The 21,926-nt window shown below is 48.1% G+C and overlaps 1 protein-coding gene across 1 annotated transcript; it reads right to left on the bottom strand.

Moving 5' to 3' along the window:
* Positions 1 to 9,595: 9,595 nt before the first annotated feature.
* Positions 9,596 to 12,117, bottom strand: LOC143404554 (PRAME family member 12-like). Its single transcript, XM_076862658.2, has 3 exons — positions 11,831 to 12,117; positions 10,997 to 11,572; positions 9,596 to 10,145 (listed from the first exon to the last, which is right to left on the bottom strand). The coding sequence occupies exons 1-3, from the start codon at positions 12,115 to 12,117 to the stop codon at positions 9,596 to 9,598; spliced, it is 1,413 nt and encodes a 470-aa protein (XP_076718773.1).
* Positions 12,118 to 21,926: the final 9,809 nt, after the last annotated feature.

Raw genomic sequence — 21,926 nt, 5'->3', positions numbered from 1 at the left:
TGGGTTCATGCAGGAAACAGGCTTCCGCTGTCGGAGAAGGCCAGGGGGGCCTTAAGCTCTACCCCTCGTTTCACAAGGACAGGGGCAACCTGAGGTCCAGAGAGGGATGGATTCCCCGAGGCTCTCACAGCTTGCTCCCACCCTCAGGGAGCGTCTGGTCCAGTGGGAGAAGCAGAACTGATGATGAGCCCACCACGAAGACCCCGGGAGCGGCTGATGTGGCCAAGAGGAAGGCAGCCCACCCTGGGAGCTGGCAGTGAGGCTGGAGTCCAGCTCGTCCAGGGCCTCTGTGCTCTCCAGTCTTTTTAGGGATTTGGGGAAGGGGAGCCTTCTGGTAGGAGGTCAGGGCATTAGGAGATCTACTGACAGAAGAACTCAGGCGCTGCCCTCTCCCAGGCCAGGAGTCCACCCAACGTGGATCATTGGCTGCGTGTGTGAAAGGCCTACGGTCTCTCTAAGGGCTCCTCTCTGGACCCTCACTCCACGCCCTTGAGTCTCTGTCTCTGGGCCCCATAAGCCTCCACCCCACGTGGACCTTCATGTCCAGGCCCAGCCAGTCTGGTTCCGGAAGATCCTTGTTCTTCCCAGGGCTCAGGGTCTCGCCCTCCAGACTCAGAGCAAAGTGCCTCCCGTGGATTCCTCCTGTGAGAGCCAGAGAGGAAGGCAGCTGTCTGCCTTCCCGTCCTTAGCACCCACCACCCCCCATCCCAGCGTGTCCGTGTAACTCGGTCCTGTGTCCATGTGAGTCAGGTCCCAGACCCTCAGGGAGCGTCTGGTCCAATGGGAGAAGCAGACCTGATGATGAGCTCAGCCCGTGTGTTCTGCCGCCCAAACAAAACAACGAATAGATCATGGAGAGAACTATTCTACCCTGAATGTCTTTCCTACCTTCTTGGCACTTGCTACTGCGTTCTAGCAAATGACCAAAAAAAAAAAAAAAAAAAAAAAGAAGCCAAGATTGGCATTTATTGCAGGTTGAGCACGCACTGGAGCCAGGGTCTGGGCCCGCAGGGGCTGATCCTTCATCGGATCCCATTACCTAAGGTAGAACCAAGATCACTGGGTCACCTCTGTCTCCAGATGCGGAAATGGGCTCATAAAGATTGAGTGACCTGAGGTTGCACAGCTACTGAGGCCCAGGGCCAGGATTTGGGTCCAGGAGCTGTGGTCACTGGTGTGCGTGCTTCACCCTTGTACCTCGTGCCTCACGGCACACAAGCCAGCGGAAGCCCTCGGCCCCCTGTGTGCTTGGCTCGTGGGCATGAGCCTGTCTCGGCGATGATTTTGCGCTATAGACAATAGTATGACTCAGAGCTGGGAAGCCTGGGTTTGTGTCATCCGCTCACAGGCCACCTGCTGGCCTCAGGCTCTAAGGTTAGTTCAGCACCTACTCCACTTCCTTCCTTATTCCTTTGAGTGTCCTCATCTGTTTAGGACACTGTTGTCCCCTGGGACTGGAAGTAAGAGGTGGGTACATACTAGGTGTTCAATAAATGTTGAGTGATTGAATGACAGAAAGAAGTGAGATGTGCAGAAAGGTTGTGCCAGAAGAGCTCCAGGAAACAGCTGAGCATAGAGTGGCCCTGGCCTTCCTCACCTGGCCAACCCCATCCAATGGCTCCACACACAGCTGTGGTGCTGATTAGGCTGGGCCTGATTTCATGGAGCCTCAGCCCAGCAGGAGGAGAGAAACAGTCAATATGTGCCGGCTTTGGCAGCACATATACTAAAATTGAAACGATACAGAGAAACAGTCAATGAATATAGGACAGAGGCGTTGGGGACAGGCATAGGGGACTAGAGACCTTGGGGCCACTGAAGGAGGGAATGAGGGAGATCAGGTCGGGTGGTTCTTCAGAGCAAAGAGCCACAGTGGAGGCGGGGAGGCCTGGTCCAGCCAGGAGGGGCTGGGGGGGCCTACCTGGGAATAGACTTCTGGCCAAGGCGGGAAAACTGAAGGGACAGGCAGGAGGCGAGAGGTTGGCTCAGGTCCCTGGAATAGCGCATGTGGGGCTCTGAGTCACTTGGCAGATGCTAGAAGCCCAGCAAGAGTGTGTATCAGTTTGCTATGGCTGCTGTGACAAAATGCCACAGTCCCGGCACCTTAAAGCAGCACCGGTCTGTTCTTGTATGGTCCTGAGGGCCAAAAGTCTGCAAGGGGTCTGTGGACTGCCTGCCTTCTGGAGGGTCTTGGCTGACTCTTCCTTTGCCTTCCCAGCCCCTAGGGGACACCTACCTCCCATGGCTCATGGCTGATCCACCTCTGAGGTCAGCAGGGGGGTCTCTCCTCTCCCTCTGCCTCCCCTCACAAGGACCCTCCTGGGCCCACTGGACAGTCCAGGAAAATCCTCCCACCCACCCACAATCCCTCAGTGATTCACACCTGCCGAATCCCTTTTGAACATAAGCTCCTATTCACAGGTTCTCGGGATGAGGGTGTGGACATCATAGAAGGGACAAGGTGGGGGTTCTCTGCACTTGACATTGTTGGTCCTGCTAGCCTCCATTACACTCTGTCCATTCTGGGCAGCTGGGATGGTCACGGGCAGTGCGAAGGCCATGAGTGGAGCCCAAGGACGGTGTCTTTCTGTACGTGGTCAGCTCTCCTTGGTCTTACACTCAACCCACATGCTGCAAGGGACCGTGAGCTCCAAGGCGCCGGAAGTACTTGAGCTGGAGGAGCAAATGTTCACAAGTCGACATGGGCCACCCATCAACAAATCTGGGTGCACAACTAGTAGCAGCAGCAGCTCCATTTGAGCGAGGGGAGGGTTTTCCATCTCCCCCAGGAGGCGGCTTTTCCTGCGCCCCGTCTCACTCAGCCTCCGTCAGCACCAGACTCCCCCGGGGGCCTGAAACCCAGGGTCACTGGTCCACTGGAGTGGATCAGCAGGTCTGAGGTGGGCAGAGAAACGGTCTCTCCAGCAAGTTCCCAGAGGGGGTGCTGCTGCTGGACCTCACTTTGGGAGCCACTCTACTAAGCTGAGCGAGTCTATTTGTCGATTTATATAATTTCTTTGGAGTAACAGGTTCTGCAGGGAAGAAAGCATAGTAAACATTAGACCTGACCCTGATGTCCTTGAAGTCTTCCTCCAGCTATAGCAGGAGGCCCTGAATCTAAAATTTTATTACAAAGCAATAAAATGAGCAAGGCATTGCTGAGTGTGGGGACAGTATGATGTAACAGCCAAGAGTGTTGACAGACGTGGGAATTTCAGTCCCCCTCCTCCTAGGCTCACTGCCCATCTCTGAATCGGTCTCTTCCTCTTATCAAATGGGTACAATGGTAATGTGGTAATGTCGAATTCAGATAAGAATAATGAGCCCAAACTTTATGCATAATATATCCTCCGTGCGTGGTGACTGCTATTGTTTGACATTCAAAGGCAACAGAGTGGGCACGAGAGCAGTCTGGGGCTGGGGAGGCTGAGGCACGAGGATTGCAATTTCAAGGCCAGCGTTAATAACTTAGCGAGGTCCCAAGCAATTTAGGGAGACCCTGTCCAAAATAAAACATAAAAAGGACTGGGGATGTGGCTCAGTGGTTAAGCACCCCTGAGTTCATTCCCCTGTACCAAAAAAAAAAAAAAAGGGGGTGGGGTGGGGAGGAGAAAGGGGGTGCAGAGCGAGAATGAGGAGGAGAAGAGGAGAAAGAAAAAGAAAACAGCTAAGGGTAAGTGGACACCCAGACCTGAGGCAGAGTCCACTCACCAGCTGACCATTTCCTCTAGGGGCACCATGACATCTGGCTCTAGACTAGAACCCAGCAGTAGAAAATTGCTTGGGGGAGAGAGGACACCCTGAGACAAGCCTGTCCCCTAGTGGCTCATTTGACACTGATTTACAGGTGGCTCTGACTTCAAATTTGGTTTCTGTGATTGGCACTGACTCTGGAAAGCAGACATGAAAGTTAATTCAAAACCAGACCTCGCCAACCCCCAAAAGTGATTTTGTTTGTTTTTGTTATTGGACAGCATGTAGGTGCTGGTGGTGCACTTGGGCAGTGTCCTGATGCTTGGAGAGCTTGAACTTGAAGGCAAACCATAGTTAGCCTTGACTCTTGTGGGGCTCACTTTGAGGTCTGTCTCAGCCAGATATGAAGGTGCTGGCACACTTCACCATGCCTCTGGACCTTGGTTTCTCCATCTGAGAAATGAGGCATCTTGCCGGGCCCTGGGGAGACGAAACTAGAAAACTGGACCCCGGCTGTGTGTGAATCTAGCTTTTCTGCTGGGAGTTGTTCCTTCCTGGACTAGAGCTCCTGTAACCCCTGGTGCAGGCAGAGCCTGGCTGCCCGTGGCCTCTGGGAACCCAGGGCCTCAACTCCCCAACCCCCCCAAGGCCAGTCTTACTACCCTTGCCACTGCAGGTTTCTTCCCTGCCCAAAAGAAGCTTTACTCCTCTGTGTGGTGCAAAAGGGCAACCTCGGGTCAAGTTGCCCAGGGCCACCTCCAGGGTCTGCCAAGCTGCCCATAGTCACTCAAGTGCAAGCCAGTCTTTCTCACCTTGGTGGCAATAATTCCTCTGATGGTGTCTCTGTTTCTTGTTAATTCCCTCTAGGGAGCATGGTCCTCTCAACAGCCTTCTGGAAATGGAAACAGAGCTCAGGCCATGTTCCAAGCCTGCCCAAGCCTGCCACTTGCCACTTAGCAAGCCCTGCCTGGGGCCACCTCTCCAGCCCCAGCTCCCTGCTCTCCCCTAGTTCCAGGTGATGAGTGGTCTCCTATGTGCCTTCTGTGGGAAGCTCCCAGCCAGACACTCTGGTCATCCCCCGACACCTTTTCTCACTCCAGTGGCTTGGGTCATAAGATAATCTCGAGAGTCCTGACAAGGTATCAGACTGAAAGACTGTAGGACAGAAAGGACAGGACTCTTTGAATTTGGAAAAGGCCTTGGACAAACAAAAGCTTTGGAGAAGACCCAGGAAGACCCCTGAGGAGGAAAGTTGAACTGTATCCTGGTTGGGATGGCACTTCCCTGGGTTATGGAAACCCAGCTAAAACCAGTCATTGTCAGAGGACCTTAGCAGGCAGAGAGGGCATCTGAAACTGCAGTTTGTCAATGGTTATCTAGGATTGAAAACATGGTAATTATCAGAATACACACACACACAGAGCGAGAGTGAGAGAGAGAGAAATATGTCCATTTGATGGATTAATCCATTGATTGGATTAGATCTCTCATGATCTGATCTGATCATTTCACTTCCTGCATTAACACAGAGACTTTTGGAGGACACCTCACATCCAAACCATATCAGAGACACTTGCCGTTGACTCGTATCTTCTGCTCCCCAACTTCCCAAAGAGCTCACAGTTCCCACCCTCAGTGGATAATGGAGACTGGACTCTCATATGTAACCATACAATGGGACCCCAACCTGGGTGACTCTCCCGAGGAGAGCAATGGAGTTCCTCTTTGGGAAGTTCCTTCAGGGAGGAATAAGGCCCTGTCATTTGTCTACGTTCCCTGAATTCTTTTCACCTTTGATGAGCAGGACCACCTCAGGAAGAAGGCCAGGAAGGTTTTTGGAAGTCTATATTTGTTAAATTCATAATTTTGATCGGATACATCTGGGTTAATATGATTTTCTGATTACATTCTGCTTTGTTCTAAGGCCAATTGACAAGGGTTAATTCTCAGTCTAATAGGTTTTTAACAAATAACCTACAAGGCTTTTGTTTTCTGTCTTGTGTAGTGACACCAGAGTACTGTCCGTCTACAAGTATTGCCTTGTCTATATAAACCAAAATTTACTGATATAAACCAAAGTTTGATTTATATATTAAAAAGACAAACACTTGTTAAAATATTAATTACATTATGACTGTTAAGTTTTATTCTCTAGAGCAACTAACCTGACAAATGAAGGGTTGTACATCTCTGGTGAAACAGCAACTGTTATTTTAGAGTATTGTTCCATATTACAGAGTCTGTAACTTGGTTAATATAAAAACATCAATAAAATTGTAGTACACTACTCTTCTTTACATATTCAATGTGCTTTCTTACATTGGCTAGACCCCCAAATCTCTCTTTTGTGGTTTTTTGGCTTAAATATGAAGCATCACTGATGGGGATACACCACTCTGACCATCTTGATTTTAGAGAGTAGATGCCTGCTACTGGCCAGCAATAAAGGCTTAATTGGAATGGCAATGTGTGGTCTGAGAGTTATTTGAGGGTCTTGGTATTGGTATAACACTCATCCAGAGGAATTTTGCAGTCTGAGGCTATTATTCTCCTTTTAGTTATGGCACTTGCTCCCCACTGCAATGTAATCTCTTGAGGGTTTTCAATGCTCTATGGCCAGGTACTGAGGTGCATACTTACAATCCCAGTAACTTGGGAGGCTGAGGCAGGAGGATTGGAGGTTCCAAGCCAGCCTGGGAGATGTAGTCAGAACCTGTCTCAAATAAAAATATAAAAGTTGTCTGGGGTGTACCTAAATATTAAAGTGCCCCAGGTGCATAATCCCCGGTATCTCACACACACACACACACACACACACACACACACACACACACACAGTCCAGCAGAGACATGCATGCCCCAGCACCTCAAAAAAAAAAAAAAAAGACACATTGACACAGAAGACAAATTAGAATAGAACCAAAAGTAACAACTAATGGTCTTGGGTGGCAGGCGGAGCTCAGGGGTGGTGCACCTGCCTAGCCTGTGGGAGGCCTAGGCTTCATCTCCAGCCCCTCCCCCCCCACCCACAAGGTAGTGCAGACTAATTCTAGGTATTTCTAACCATTGGAAGTGAGTGGGCTGAGTTTCCCCAGGAGAGACGGATAGTCACTAGTGATCAGCCATGAGTTCTGGTTCCTGCAAGAGCACCCCCAACCTTAGGTTGCAAGGCAGCAGGGTCCCTGGGCCTAGTGTTAGAAGTCCACATGGAGTGGGGGTAGGGTCCTGGATTCTGCACTTGTGTCACTCAGAACCCTGGGCTTCTTCGAGGAGAGTGACTACAGATGTGCCCTGGGGTCTTTCCAACCTTGAGAGGATGGAGGATGAAGAGAGTCAGGCTGATGATGACCGGGTGACCCGGTGACCCGGTGAGCTCCTAGCACAGGCCAAGTACTTTCCACAGTTTTCAAATCTCCACGCCAGACTGGTCCTACTAGCTGCTTTTCCCTCGTGGACACTGGTGCTCACAGGGAAGTCATGTGCCCAGTGAGACCCAGCAGTCCAAGGGCTCTGGATGGGACGGGCAGGGAGCTTCACAGTGGTTCCCTGGCATCCACAGGACAATGACTTTTCTTTTTTCTTTTTTTGTGATGGGGATTGAACCCAGGGGTTCTCTACCACGGAGCCACATGTCCTGGCCTTTTAATTTTTTAATGAGATAGGGTCTCCCTATTGCTGGGGCTGGCCTTGAATTTGAGGTCCTCCTGTCTCGGCCTCCACAATCACTGGGATTACAGGCATGTGCAACCACACCCAGCGCTCCTTATTATTATTATTATTTTTTATTTATAAGGAATTGAGCCTGGTATAAGGGATTGAGACTGGGGTATTTGCCAATGAGCTACATCCCCAGCCCTGCTCTGAGGAGTAGAATATGAATATGCTGGAGTGCTGCTGAACTGGGCCCTGGAGAGGAGCCTAACACACCTGGCAGGCTGTGCTTCCTGCCCTTTGGGAGCCACTGTCATGTAGGAAGCTCAGCCCTCCTGAGACCACCAGGCTGAGAAGTGCACCCATCAGGGGGAGGCCCTGGTGGGCAACAGGCCACATACAGAGAAGACCAGAGGGCACTGTGGTTCATAGCTGTAATCCCAGCAACTCAGGAGGCTGAGGCAGGAGGATCACAGGTTGGAGGCCAGCCGTGGCAACTTGAGACCCTGTGTCAAAAGAAAAAATGAGGACTGGGATGTAGCTCAGTCATAACACTATGTATTAAGCACCTGTGTGGCTAGACAGAGGGTCAGGTACCGTCCTCATGGATGAAGATGGCAGGTGAGTCCCTGTCTCTGGGGCTGGCCACCTATAAGAAGCAAGAATGTGCAATGTGCCCACTGTGATCCATTCCTTCTATGGAACAACCATGGTGTGGACGATGGGGTGTTCAGGGAGGGCCTCTGAGGTGATGCCAACTCAGACCTGGAGGAGGAGCCAGTCTAGTATTGGGGAGTAGGGGGCATATGGGGACAGCAGAGAGCCCCCTGCCTGCCCCTTCCACAGCTAGAGCCACAGTCACCAAAGTAGTTGAACCCCTTCTCCAGCTGCTGCTCCTGCCTGGCAAGTAGCAGGTTTTCACCCCAAGAGGGAGAGAGAGCCAGGCTGCTTGAAGGAGAGTGACCTCAGCAACATGCTGCAGCTGCAGAAGGTGACAGCACTTTGATCTTTCTCTACTCTCCTCCCAAATGGTGGCCTGGCCACAATTGTACAGATCTGAGCCTCTTCAGAACACACATCCGCTCGTTCTGGAAGCTGCAGATGCTTGGAACAAGGAGAGAGTTATTTGATTGCAAAAAGAATAGTGGAAAAATGGTTTGGTTAAATCCACAAGAATGGGGTCCAGGAGTGTCCTGTTTTATTGATCACACTGGGCAGATTATCAGCAAATGACCAAACAAAAAAACCCATTTTGAGCCCCCACCAAACAGAAAATAATCCTAGTCTTGAATCCTGTTCCTCAGTTATGCCAGAAGGTAGCCTTGAACCTCCAGTGGTGTCTGAATTAGGCAACTGGAAGTCCTTTTAAATAGCCTGGTCACACAGTGCAGACTAAATTCTAAAGTACCTGCGATTTCTGTCCTCTGACCTTGGCTATGGTTGTCTGATCTTTACGAGTTAACCTCCCCCTCACTTCCCTGAACAAATCTGCAGGCAGCACCAGGCTTACAGGACTGCTGGTCTGTCTTGGTAGCTCAGACTTGCTTCTTGGCCCTGAGCAGAGGCACAGAAAAAAAGCAGGGCTTCAAATCCAGCAAGGCAGGTATGGCAGTTATGTCCCATGCTTCCAAAGGATTTCAAATTAGCAGCCGGGTGTGGTAGCACACACCTGTGGTCCCAGCAGCTTGGGAGACTGAGGCAGGAGGATCAAGTTCAAGGTTACCCTCAGCAACTTAATTATGTCTTGGGCAACTTGGAAACTGTCTTAAAAATAGTTGGGGATGTGGCCTAATTGTTGAGCACACTTTGATTCAAATCCCCCCCCCCCCCACACACACACACAAATCATCATAGCAGTGAAAATTTAGTACATTTTTATTATGGAATAATAGAGCCAAAAACCAAATAGCATAATAAAATGAAGGCCCTTATACCTATCCTCCTGAAGGCCAACCCTAACCCATTTTTCAGGGTTACTGGGGATTAAAGCCAGGGCATTTGACCAGAGCTACATCCCCAGCCCTTATTGTGAGACGGTCATCCCGAGTTGTCAAGACTGGACTCAACTTGAGGCCATGTGCACACATGAACCCCATCAGAAATTTATAAGAAGCATTTCTTGAGGTTCTGGAGATCTAACTCACGGCCTCATGCCTGAAGGGCGCACTCTACCTGAGCCTCACCCCCAGCCCAAGAAAGCTAATGTGTTGTGCATGTCAACAATTCCCTCCTACCGAATTGCCACTGGGTTTCAGGCAATAAAATCTGTATGTCTGAGGTGAAGAATACAATCATAAGAATAAATCTGGATGTCGTGGACAGGCCTGATGTCCTTCACCAGCTGAATCAGCTCCTTCTGAACCTGGTCAAATTTCATGGGGTTGATCTCAGTCCAAAAACCCCAGAGGATTTCATCAAAGCTCTCCAGAGGGGCAGGGTACTTTGCTTGTTCCAGTGGCAGGCTAGCGGTGTGGCTCAGCAGGTTCTTAAGAGCAGTCAGGGGGATTTGGTTCCCACAGAAACTGAAGGTTTTGAGCTGGGAACAGTGACCCAGGGCTGGTGAGATGGCATTTAGCTGGGACTCTGTTATCTCACAAAACTCTAAGACCAGGGTCTCAAGGGTGTGTGCCACCTTCTCCAGCAGGACCCGCAGGGGCTCAGGACTCATACGTTGCATGGAAAAAGAGCTGAGCTCCAGACACTTCAGTTGATCAGTGCTCGGACACGTGGACAGATGCTTTAAGTCCTTCTCCTTGAGCGGACAGCCTCTCAGCGAGAGTGTTTTCAAGGGGGTCCGACTCCTGGAGAGAAAGCAAAGAGTTACTTCTGGAGAATGAGGGCACCAAGTGGATATAGTGGAAATGGTAGGCGAGAACTGACTAATCCCAAACCCAAGGTCGCCCTGACCTTCTGATGATGGTGGACCCCCAGGACACTGCGGGTTGCAGAATCTGCTCCTACACTCACCCATTTCAGGGTGAGCCTTTCTCACCACTTGAGTGACCAGGTGGGCCCATCATCTCTAAGGCTCCTCCACTCACTGCCAAGCCCAAGGCCACAGCTCTGGCCACAGGAGGTCAGAGGGAGTCATGTACGAAGGACAAACCCAGGCAAGATGAAGGAAACCAACCCGGGTTATCCACTGGGGAGGCTCACACCCTGTACCCTCCATCCCTCCTCCTCACCCTCAACTCCAAATCACCACCTGAGGCTCAGAGCAGCCTTCCCCAGGGAGGCATTGGGGGCAGCTCCTCTGCTCCCCGCTGGAGAGCACAGATTTTCTCTGTTGCAAGGTCAGGTGTGGGGGCTTCCCTCCTGCAGCACCCTCTCCTCTACCCCGTCTCCCACCTCCTTCCCTGGACAGGCCTCCCAGGGAAGGAACCTCACCCACCCTCACTAGCTCTTGTCCCTCCCAGCTGGCTTCCCAACATGGTGGCACTTCCCAGACCATGCACCCTGGTTTAGCCCTCTACTTCTGTGTGGGTGGTGATGAGACCATCCTTCAGGAATGAGCAGGGGACCAGAACCTGAGGTCACTCGGTCACTCTCCAGCATCTCCTTCCCTGACATGGCTAGTGGCCAGGGCTCAAGCCCTTTTAATGTTCAGTAAGCAAAAATGGCTTTTGCGGCAATGCGCACCCCTCGTGCTTACAGGAGGATTTTGTGCAGCGCTCCGTAGAGGAAGAAGACGTTGTCCACGTAGAGCTCTTGGAGTTTGTTCACCTTCCGCAGTTGAAAGCTGTATCTGTGGGAATACCACCTGTTTATGGAGCGGCCTGTGAAGACCTGTGGGCTCAAGTCGGAGAGATGGAGGATGCGAAGGTTCCTCATCTTGATCAGGACAAAACAAAAATGTTCCATTATTTCTCGAGTCCAGTGCTGAGCATTCACCTCCAGTTCCCGCACGTAGTACAATGGCAGAGTCCTCAGGAATTTAGAGAGTTTCAAGTAGAAACCCCCGATCTGTAGCTTCTGGCAGTATATACGGACCACCCCCTTTCTCTCCTCCACCCACTCCCTGAGACTGCCAAGGAATCTTTGGAAGACTTGGTCCAGATCAAAATCTATGAAGATCTTCAAGTGTGGCTTCGCTGCTCTTTGGCTGCATTTCTCTCTTTCCTTTGGAGACGTGGCCTCTTGTGAGCAGGCACCCAGTGGGGCTCTGGACCACTCATTGGGGCTGTCCTGATTCACTTCCCGAAAATCAATTACTTTCAGTTTCCATTTCCTATGGAGAAAATGGGAAGGAGGCTCAAAAAATAGACAAAGAACCGCGGACTTCCAACCTGTGCATTAGACCCCAGTGAACCCCTTGCTCTGGGCGGCTGCTCCTCTGCTCTCCTATTTTTCTCCATGTCCTTTCTCCTTGAATCCAGCCAGGGACCCTTCCTGTAGAGGGAGCAGGGCAGCCTCCTCCCTGGCACCACCTGGTCCACCCTTCACCCTGTCCTGCCTCCCCCAGATGTCTCTTCCCGGCCCCCCTCACCTGGGGCAAATGTTCTGGGAAATCAGCAAGTCTAGCCCATTCAGTAGGGTTTTTAAGGCCTTCACATCTCTTGTCTTCAGCAGGTAGTCCACAGGCAGACAGACCAGGGGGCAGGACAGCACCATCTTCTTTACCATCTCCATGTGACCCCCCATTATAGCCTCCTTGTACAACTGCAGGGTAAGCACCCTGGGCAGGTACTCCAGATTGGGAATGGGCAAGGCCTCATTGCGTAGTATATTCTGTATCACCAGGCCCTGGAGTGTGGGTATGGTCCTGATGCTCATCCTGTTGACTCTGCAGGGAACAGAGGCACCCTTTCAGGCCAAGCCTAAAAAACCCCTTCTCATCCAGCCGAGGTCCAAATCCTGGTAAGCCACAGCTCTGTGGTGGTGGGGCTCAAATCCCCAGTATCCAGGTCCACTCTGATCCTCCCAACGCTAATCCCACTGGTTATCAAGGAGTCTGAAGGCTCACCAGTCCCCCTATGGACAGGTGACTCATCCTCACTTTTGAGATCCTGGGGAGTGAACCAAGGGCTGAATGCATGTCAGGCAAGTGCCTTAGCCACCGATCCACATCCCAAACCTAAACCTCACTTAGGATCCCCTTAAAGAGAATGGAAATGTCGGGGCCAATGCCCAGCCTGGTGGCACAAGCCTGTAATTCTAGCAACTTGGGACACTGAGGCGGTAGGACTACAAGTTCAAGTCCAGCCTCAGCAACGTAACAAGACCCAAGGCCCTTGTGAGAGATCCAATCAGAATAAAAAATTCAAAGGGCTGGAATGTGGCTAAATGGTAAAGCACCCTGAGTTCAATCCCCATTACCAAAAAATAATTTTTTAAATAATAAGAACCTCAAGTTCAAGGGCAGACTGGGAAACTGAGCAAGACCTTGTCCGAGGCTCAAGATGTGGTTCAGTGGTAGCGAGCTTGCTGAGCATGTGAGGCCCTGGGTTCAATTCCCTGTACCACACATGCACACACAAAAGTATATACATATGTGGACTTGCACAGATGTAAATCTACATATAGCTATAGCTTAGGAGCTGTGCTGAGGGTGGTAGCTCAGTGATATAGGAGGTTACCAAGCCCACATATAGCCTTGGGTTATGTACCCATTGGACCCCAAAAATGAAAATCAGAACTTTTGGTTGCTGAACTTAGAGGAAGTTTACTTGGGGTTCCTGGTTTCAGAGGTTCATTTCACAGACAGCCAGCTCCATTGCTCAAGAGGCAGAAGAACATGACCAAACAGAGCCCCAGAAAAGCTGATCAGTACAGGGCAGCCTGGAGGTGGTGGGCACGGTGCCAAGAAACGTTAACAAGGGTTCACGGGATGCTTTCACTATATCCCTTGTGGCTTTGAAACTCACATGTTTCTCCCCCCACCCCCGCATCTTCTTTTCTCTAACCTTCTCTTTCATGATCTCCCTGATGTCCTTCCTGATCTCTCCTTCCTAATCCCATTTTCTTGATCACCTCTATAAAAGCCCCTGTTCCTGAGGATAGGCAGAAGCACAGGCTTTGGGACACTAGTCCCTGTATTTCTTCTTTGCTAGCAAAACAATAAACCTTTTTCGTTTTTCTCAATATCTTGTCATTGCTATTGGATCAGCATGGAGGATGGGGACCAAGCCTTTGGTCCCAAAAATATAAACCCAAAGACACACCCACAGGGACCTATTTCCTCCAGCTACACCTCACCTGCCTAGAGTTTATCACCCAGTATGTAGTCCTATCAAATCCGTTAAATAGATGAATGTGCTGATTATGGATCTTATAACCCAATCGTCTCACCCCTTTCATTAACACTTGAACCTTTGGGAGAATACATTCTATTCAAACTGTGACACCAAAATCCAGTAATAAAACATTGATATAAGATGTATACATCACATACATGCGCACACATTCCTTTGTTTTGTGGTGATAAGGTTTGAACCCAGGTCCTTGTACTAGGCAAGTCCTCTAACACTGAGCAACACCTTCACCCTGTTTTATGCTCTAAATACAAAATGACTTGTAAAACCACAATACACAAATTCCATGCACTGTCATTTAAAGGAATATAGACTACATATGAAAATTGTCAAGACAATTCAAAATCAAATACATAGCTCTCGCTTAAAAATGTTGCACTGAGCCAGGCGCAGTGGCACACGCCTGTAATCCCAGCAGCTAGGGAGGCTAAGACTGGAGGATCTTGAAAGCCAGCCTCAGCAAAGGTGAGGCACTAAGCAACTCAGTGAGACTCTGTCTAAGCAACTCAGTGAGACCCTGTCTCTAAATAAAATACAAAAATTGGGCTGGAGATGTGGCTCAAATGGTGAAGTGCCCCTGAGTTCAATCTTCAATGCCAAAAAAAAAAAAAAATTCATTGGGTGCAGTGGTGCGTGCTGCTAACCCCAGCAATTCAGAAGGTTGAGGCAGGAGCATCAAAAGTTTAAGGCCAGCCTTAGCAATTTAGGGAGATTCTAGGCAACTTCGGAGTTGTCTAAAAAAAAAAAAAAAAAAAAAAAAAAAAAACGTAAAAGGTGCTGGAGATGTGGCTCATTTGTTAAGCAGCCCGGAGTTCAATCCTGAGTCCACAAAAAGTCAAGTTGCAGGTCAGCCATAGCACCTTAGCAAGACGTTGACCAACTTAGGCAGACCCTGATTCAAAATAAAACACAGGTCTGTGGAGATGAGGCTCAGTGGTAAAGCATCCTTGGGTTCAATCCCTAAGAATCAGCAGCAGCAGTGGTGGCAAACTGGGCTGCAGTCACCAGGGCAGACTGGCTGTGGTAGACAGGGGGGCGCATCCTTGGGGGGGGCTGTCACTTACCCTCTCTGCACGTCTGGATGGAACGGTCTGGCTCTCCAGGTGTCAACAGGTCCAGGCAGTGACTCTTGGTCCATGGAACCTTCTATGGAACCTTCTCTGGCTGCTCTGAAGCTTTTATCCCTCCTCTCCAAACCCCTCCCTTCCAATCAGAAGCTCATATCTGACTAGATTATTGAATCTCATCCAATTAATCCTGGTTGGATTTTCAGCTTATTGGTTGGTTTAGCAGATCTCCAGGCAGGAAGGGGAAGGGATTCTGGGTGGGTGGAGATGCTCTCAGGGGTTTCTTTCACAGAGCTTCATTCACAGGGTCACCCTCAGCTCTGAGCATGAGACACCAAAGGACTTAATCTGACATTGGACACAGAGAAACCCCTGAAAGCTCATTGTTCAGGGGTCCGTGGCCACACTGATATTGTGAACATGTTCTAGAGTTAAAACCTCTTAGGTGTGATGGCTCACTTCCTAAATCCCATCTATGCCAGCAGCCCCAGAGGCTGAAGGAGAACAATCCCTAAAGCAAGGAGCTCCAGGCTAGCCTGGTCAGCAGGGTGAGAACCCATCTCAAAAACAAAAACAAAAGTGCTTTATGAAGCCAGGCGTGGCAGCACACACCTCTAATCCCAGTAGCTCTGGAGGCTGAGGCAGGAGGATTGCAAGTTCAAGGCTGGCCTCAGCAATTTAGCGAGGCCCTGAGCAACTCAACAAGACCCTGTCTCAAAATAAAATACAAAAAGTGGCTCAGTAGAAAAGAAATTGGAAAGGAGTTGCTAGAGACACAAGAGACTCCTAAAACCTCTCGCTACCCTTGAGGACAGAGAGGGAGAAGCAGTCTTTTGTTCCCTTACAAGGTAGAGGGTGTTTCAGGGGGATCAGCTCAGCAAACTGGCTTGAGAATATTGTCACCAAATATGAGCTGGGACCTGAGACCAGAGAACAGCTTCGACTACCAGCCCTGGGAAGGCCACTTTGCCATGTCTGAAGCCACTGAGGGTGGAAGCTGTGGGTACCTCTCAGGATGTTGGGGAGCAAGAAATGTAGGTCAAAGTGTGGGTCCCTGTCATCATGGCAGCCACCACCTGGAGCCTTTCAGTGTCAGGGCTCTTCCTACAGGGGCATTTCCCAGGCAAGGCTGAGCCCCACACAGTGCCAGGGTCCTTGATCCTATAAAAGCAAAGTCTAAGGAACAATGACATTTTAAAGAGTGTTCGATAATAGCGAGGCATGGTGGTACAGGTCTGTAGTCTGAGAAACTGAGGAAGCGGAGGCAGGAGGATTGCAAGTTTGAGCCTGCCTCAGCACTTGAATTTAGTAAGACCATCGGCAGCATATCAAGTTTGTGTTTAAAAATGAAAAGGACTGGGGAAGCCAGGCACAGTGGCGCACGCCTATGATCTCAGTGGATCAGGAGGCTGAGACAGGAGGATCTTGAGTTCAAAGCCAGCCTCAGCAATGGTGAGGCACTCTTAGCAATCAGTGGGACCGTATCTCTAAATAAGATACCAAAATAGGGCTGGGGATGTGGCTCAGTGGTCGAGTGCCCCTGAGTTCAATCCCCAGTACCAAAAAATAAATTTAAAAAATCAATAACAGGGATAGGAAAGAAGGTCAGTGGAACAGTGCTTGCCCAGCGTGTGTAAAACCTTGGGTTCAATCCCTGGTACCAAAACAAACAAACAAACAAACAAACAAAAATTGCTAGCAAAATTACTATCTTTTTTTTTATTTTAATGTATCCCGAGGATTGAACTCAGGGGTGCTTTACCAATGAGCCATGTTCCCAGTTCTTTTTATTTTTTATTTTGAGACAGGGTCTCAGAACATTGCTTAGGGTCTTGCTAAATTGCTGGGGCTGGCCTTGAACCTATGATCCTCCTGCCTCAGTCTTCTAAGAAGCTGGGATTATAGGTGTGTGATATCATACCTGGCTTTGTCTCACAAGTTTTGACCAACATCATGAGTATTTTGAGCTGTGGGTATAGCTCAGTGGTAGAGCACGTGCTTAGCATGTGTGCTGTCCAGGTTTAGATCCCCTGTACCTCCCCCAGAGCCACATAACTTTATGATATATTCTGTGATAGAATTCTGTGGATTGTGAGGGCTACTCTTAAAAACTGATGACCACTCTTGTGTTGCCCAGACTCGGAGAGCAGCAGCCCTCTGGTCCTCCACACTCATTTTGGAACACAGTTTCCTGGGAACATTTAGTCTCCTACCCCATTTATGTACAGCTTACCTATTGCAGGGGAATATCTGAAGAACATGGATAAAGAAATCATTCTCTGTGTGTGTGTGTGTGTGTGTGTGTGTGTGTGTTTTATTAGAGTTTAATCTAGGGGTGCTCTACCACTAAGCTACATTCATAGCCTTTTTATTTTTTATTTTTTATTTTGAGACAGTCTAACTTGTCCAGGCTGGCCTCAAGCCTGCCATCCTCCTGCCTCAGCCTCCCAAGTCACTAGGATTATAGGTATGTGCCACTGTGCCCGACCAACAAACTACTCTTTTTACTATATCTACCTCACTCAGAAATATTTAATGTTTATTTTAACTAGATTAACTTGTTTCATGAAGCCCTATCAGATGCAATATAACTAAGTCCGGTATTTAAGTTATGTTTCACTTGATTCTAGATGTAAAGATAATTTAAAATAAAAAATATTTTCTGAAAAATCGTCTTTCTGGAATCATTAAAAATGGTGCACATGTGTACGTACACATTTAAGTAATTCAATTATTATTAAGTTTAATTTGTTTTGAGATAGGGGCCTCACAATGTTGCTCAGGCTGGCAGTGTTCTTGGAATCCTTCTGCTGAGCCTCGGGGGAGCAAATTATAGGACTGGGCTACCATGCCTGACTTCAGTTTAATGTTATACCCCTTCCTCCCTCCCTTCCTCCCTCCCTCCCTCCTTTTCTCCCTTCTTCCTTCCCTCCCTCCCTCCCTCCCTCCTTCCTTCCTTCCTTCCTTCCTTCCTTCCTTCCTTCCTTCCTTCCTTCCTTCCTTCCTTCCTTCTTTCCTTTCATTCTTTTTTGTTTTTTGTTGTTTGTTTTTATTTTTTTGTACTGGGGATTGAATCCACAGGTGCTGTACCACTGAGATACATCCCCAGCCCTTTTCTTGTTTGTTTTTTGTTTTCTTTTGAACAGAGTTTTCCTAAATTGCTGACTTTGAATTTGCAATTCTCCTGCCTTGGTCTCCCAGTTTGCTATTTAACTACAGGAAAAAGAGGTGTCCAGGGTATGGGAGTATGAGACTTCATCTTTTAACCCCTAAAAAAGTGACTTGAAGTCGTCTGGGGTTAACCAATCAGTGATTTTTCTCTTGCTCCACCTCTTGCCCCTCCTTACAGGGAAAATAAGTTTGAAACTGTCAATCTACTTCAAGCTCTGCTCTTGCTGCCTTTGGGGTTTTTTTGTGGTACTGGTTTTTGTGGGACCTAGGGGTGCTCTACCTCTGAGCTATATCCCCAATCCTTTTTAATTTTATTTGAGAAAAGCGGTCACTAAGTTGCCCAGGCTGGCTTTGAGTGTGTGATGCTCCTGCCTCAGCCTTCAAAAGTGGCCGGGACTACAGGGAGGTGTGCACCATCAGGCCCAGTTTTCTGTTTTATTTTGCAGTGAGCAACTCCTCTACCATAGAGCTACATCCCCACCCAATATGGGCATTTTCTTTTAATCTAATGAACACTCTTTTCTTGTTTCAGGAAAGAACATTCCTAAAGCCATAATGTTCAATATTAAAATCTAATGCATTTACAAGATAAAATAGTTTATTCGAGTAAGAAGCAATCCATGAACCGGGGAACTCCACATTGAAAGACACTCCCTGGCCAGGTGCGATGGCACACACTCGTAATCCCAGCAACTGGGGAAGCTGAGCAGGAGGATCACAGCCTGGGCAATTTAGCAAGGCCCTAAGCAACTTAGTGAGAGCCTGTCTCAAAATAAAACAAAAAGGGCTGGGAAGGTAGCAGAGTGGTCAAGCCCCTGGGTTCAATCCATAATATCAAAAAAGAAAAAAATATATCCAAAATAAATACAACTTTATAATTTTTTTTTTAAAAAAATGACATGATTTAACCAACTAATAAATCAATGGTGGAGGCCTGCTTATCTGATCAAAACCTCGTGTTTGTTCTTCAAGGTGTTTAAATTGGGTGATGCCAGGCATGGTGGCACTTGCCTGTTTTCACAGAGACAGGAGAGGCTGGGGCAAGAGGATCACAAGTTCATGGGCAGCCTCAGTAACTTAATGAGGCCCTCAGCAACTTAGCAAGACCCTGTCTTAAAATAAAAAATAAAAGCTGAGCATGGTGGCACACACCTGTAATCCCAGCGGCTCAGGGAGCTGAGGCAGGAGGATCGTGGGTTCAACGCCATCTTTAGCAACAGCAAGGATGCTGTTGCGCTAAGGAACTCAGAGAGACCCTGTCTCTAAATAAAATACAAAATAGGGCTGGGGATGTGGCTCAGTTGTTGAATGCCCCTGAGTTCAATTTCTGGTACAAAAAAAAAAAAAAAAGAAAGAAAATATAAAATAAAATTGAGGGTAGTAGTGCTTGCTTTGTTAACAGGAAAACATCACTTTTCATCAATTAGGGTACAAATTTCTTTCTGTTGAATAGAATAAAATAAAAGAAAGCAAGAACTACTATAAGCCCAAATTATTCACCTCAGATCACACTGCTGGAAGAGCATCCAAAGTATTATTAATATGCTCAGGGGACCTGGGCAGAACTCAGGAACTATAGGTCCTTATCACAATTTATGTCCTGAAGGAACTACAGAAAATACCTGGGTGCTCCGGTCAGCCTCTGGGACTGGCATCCACTTTACTGCCAGTTCTGGGAATCTCTGGTGCACCCCAGTCCCCGGGCAACCCATGTGGGACCTTCCCAGTGCCAGCGCACATTGTCCACCAGAAGCATAGCCACAGCGGTGTCCTGCCAGGTGGCACAGAGCTCCTGCTGCACGTTCCTTGGAAGCATTTATTTTCTCTGCAGAGCTGCAGCCTCTGCTGCTCCTGCTGTTTCCCCCTGGATCTGCCTTTTTAAAATTGATTTTGTAGCATTTCAGTCAGTTGTGCATATTTAACCTGAGTTATAAAGAAATATCAGTCAATTGTACCTTGAGGTACAGACTCTCGTAATCCCAGCAGACTCTCTAAATAAGCTAATATCATGAACAATTTTTGAAAATATGGAGGGAATGTCTAGTTCATTTATTTTATTATTTTTTAATTCTATTTTGTTATACACAATGGCAGAATGCAGTCATTCCATATGACACATATAGAGCGCAATTTTTCAGGACACTGATTGTACACAGAGTATTTTCTCTCCATTTGTGTCTTACACATGTACTTGGGCTAATGGTGTCTGACTCATTCCACCATCATTCCTACCCCCTGGCCCCCTCCCTCCGCCCTCCCCTTCCCGCCTGCTTTTGAAGACAAATGTCTTTCCACAGTGGACTCCTCTTCACACACAGGGTGCCATGTCCCCAGATGCTGAGATCACGGTGGCTTCCCCTGTGCAGCTCATCTAGATCTCCCTCGCAGGTTTCGCCCTCGTTAGGGGAGATGGCAGACTTCAGTTGAGAACATTCTGGAAGCAGGGCAAGCAGGAGGCATGCTCAGGTACATTGAATATCAAACATTTTAGCAAAAAGAAAGAAAGAAAGGAAAAAACCCTCCCCAAGCAGGGTTACTGGCTCTAAGTACTAAAGCAGTGAGAAAGGTCTATGATAATTGCTCCGACAGTCTCCAGCCTTCTCTCACATATTCACGTCTGTTTGAGCTTTTAAAAAGCAACTTCATAAAATACAACATAAGAACCAATTGGTTTCATCTTGGTTTGGTTCTGATTGGTTGTTTGCACTACCAAGGACTGAACCCCAGGGTGTTCTAACACTGAATCTCCCCCCAGCTCCTCTCAGTTTTTATTTTGAGACAAGATCTCACTGAGTTGCCCAAAATGGCCTGTTTCTTTTTTTTTCAGGGGTGGGGCTACTGAGGATTAAACTCAGGGGCACTCAGCCACTGAGCCCCATCCCCAGCCCTATTTTGTATTTTATTTAGAGACAGGGTCTCACTGAGTTGCTTAGTGTCTCACTTTTATTGATGCTGGCTTTGAACTCTGGATTCTCCTGCCCTAGCCTCTGTAGCTGGGATTATAGGCATTCATCACCATGACCCACACAAACCATTGTTTATTTATTTATTTATTTATTTTTGGTACTGGAGTTTGAACCCAGGGCCTTTACCACTAGGCTACAACCCTAGCCCTTTTTATTTTTTATTTTGAGACAGGGTCTCACTAAGTTGCTGAGAGCCTTGATGAATTACTGAGGTAATGATGATCTTTTTTGTGATCTGCCTGCCTCAGCCTCCCAAAATGTTGGAATTATAGGCATAAGACACAGCACCTGGCAAAAACTGTTTTTAACATATATTATATAATAGTAACTACTTTTAAAAACTCTATGATAACTAGATTCATTTATTTACTTACTTATGGTACTGGCATTTGAAACCAAGCTTTTTTAGTTTGGCTCTGCCTCCCCAGCCCCCACCCTTTTTTTCCTTCTTTTATTTTAATTGGCTTTCTAAAAATAAATGACAGTAGAATGCATTACCACTCTTATTACACATATAGAGCACAATTTTTCATATCTCTGGTTGTATATAAGTTATGTTCACGCCAATTCGTCTCTTCATACATGTACTTTGGATAATGATGTCCATCACATTCCACCATCCTTGCTAATCCCCTGCCCCCTCCCTTCCCTTCCCACCCCTCTGCCCTATGTAGAGTTCATCTATTCCTCCCAAGCTCCCCCTCCCTACCCCACTATGAGTCCCTCACCTTATATCACAGAAAACATTAGAATGCCATTTGTTTTTGGGGGATTTTATAACTTCACTTAGCATTATCTTCTCCAATGCCATCCATTTACCTGCAAATGCCATGATTTTATTCTCTTTTATTGCTGAGTAAAATTCCATTGTGTATATAGGCCACTTTTTTTAAACTCATTCCTGCTGGAATGCTGAGGCCTGAAGCCCTGTGGGGGGTCACAGCGCTGGTGATTTCTGTGGAAAGGAGCTGTTTAGGAGTCCTGAAACGTTATGCTCGAATTCAGGACCCCCAAAAGAACACCAGAGACCTAAGATCGTTGTAAACAGCAAAGAGGTGTTTATTGCGAGCTAGCTCGGTCCTCCGCACACACACACAGCAACTGGTGACGCTGAGAGGCCCTGAGCC

The sequence above is a fragment of the Callospermophilus lateralis genome, chromosome 7 (assembly GCF_048772815.1).
Source record: "Callospermophilus lateralis isolate mCalLat2 chromosome 7, mCalLat2.hap1, whole genome shotgun sequence".
Classification (NCBI taxonomy): domain Eukaryota; kingdom Metazoa; phylum Chordata; class Mammalia; order Rodentia; family Sciuridae; genus Callospermophilus; species Callospermophilus lateralis.
Note: the sequence above shows the minus strand (reverse complement) of the source record. Positions and strands in the feature narration are given on the sequence as shown.

What these genes read in the sequence shown, in the direction of transcription:
- LOC143404554 (XM_076862658.2), bottom strand. Translation starts at nt 12,117, where the DNA reads ATGAGCATCAGGACCATACCCACACTCCAGGGCCTGGTGATACAGAAT. An exon ending in TCCCAGAACATTTGCCCCAG is followed by an intron (nt 11,573 to 11,830) that starts GTGAGGGGGGCC and finishes TTTTCTCCATAG; the next exon opens with GAAATGGAAACTGAAAGTAA. An exon ending in GCGCTGCACAAAATCCTCCT is followed by an intron (nt 10,146 to 10,996) that starts GTAAGCACGAGG and finishes CTTTCTCTCCAG; the next exon opens with GAGTCGGACCCCCTTGAAAA.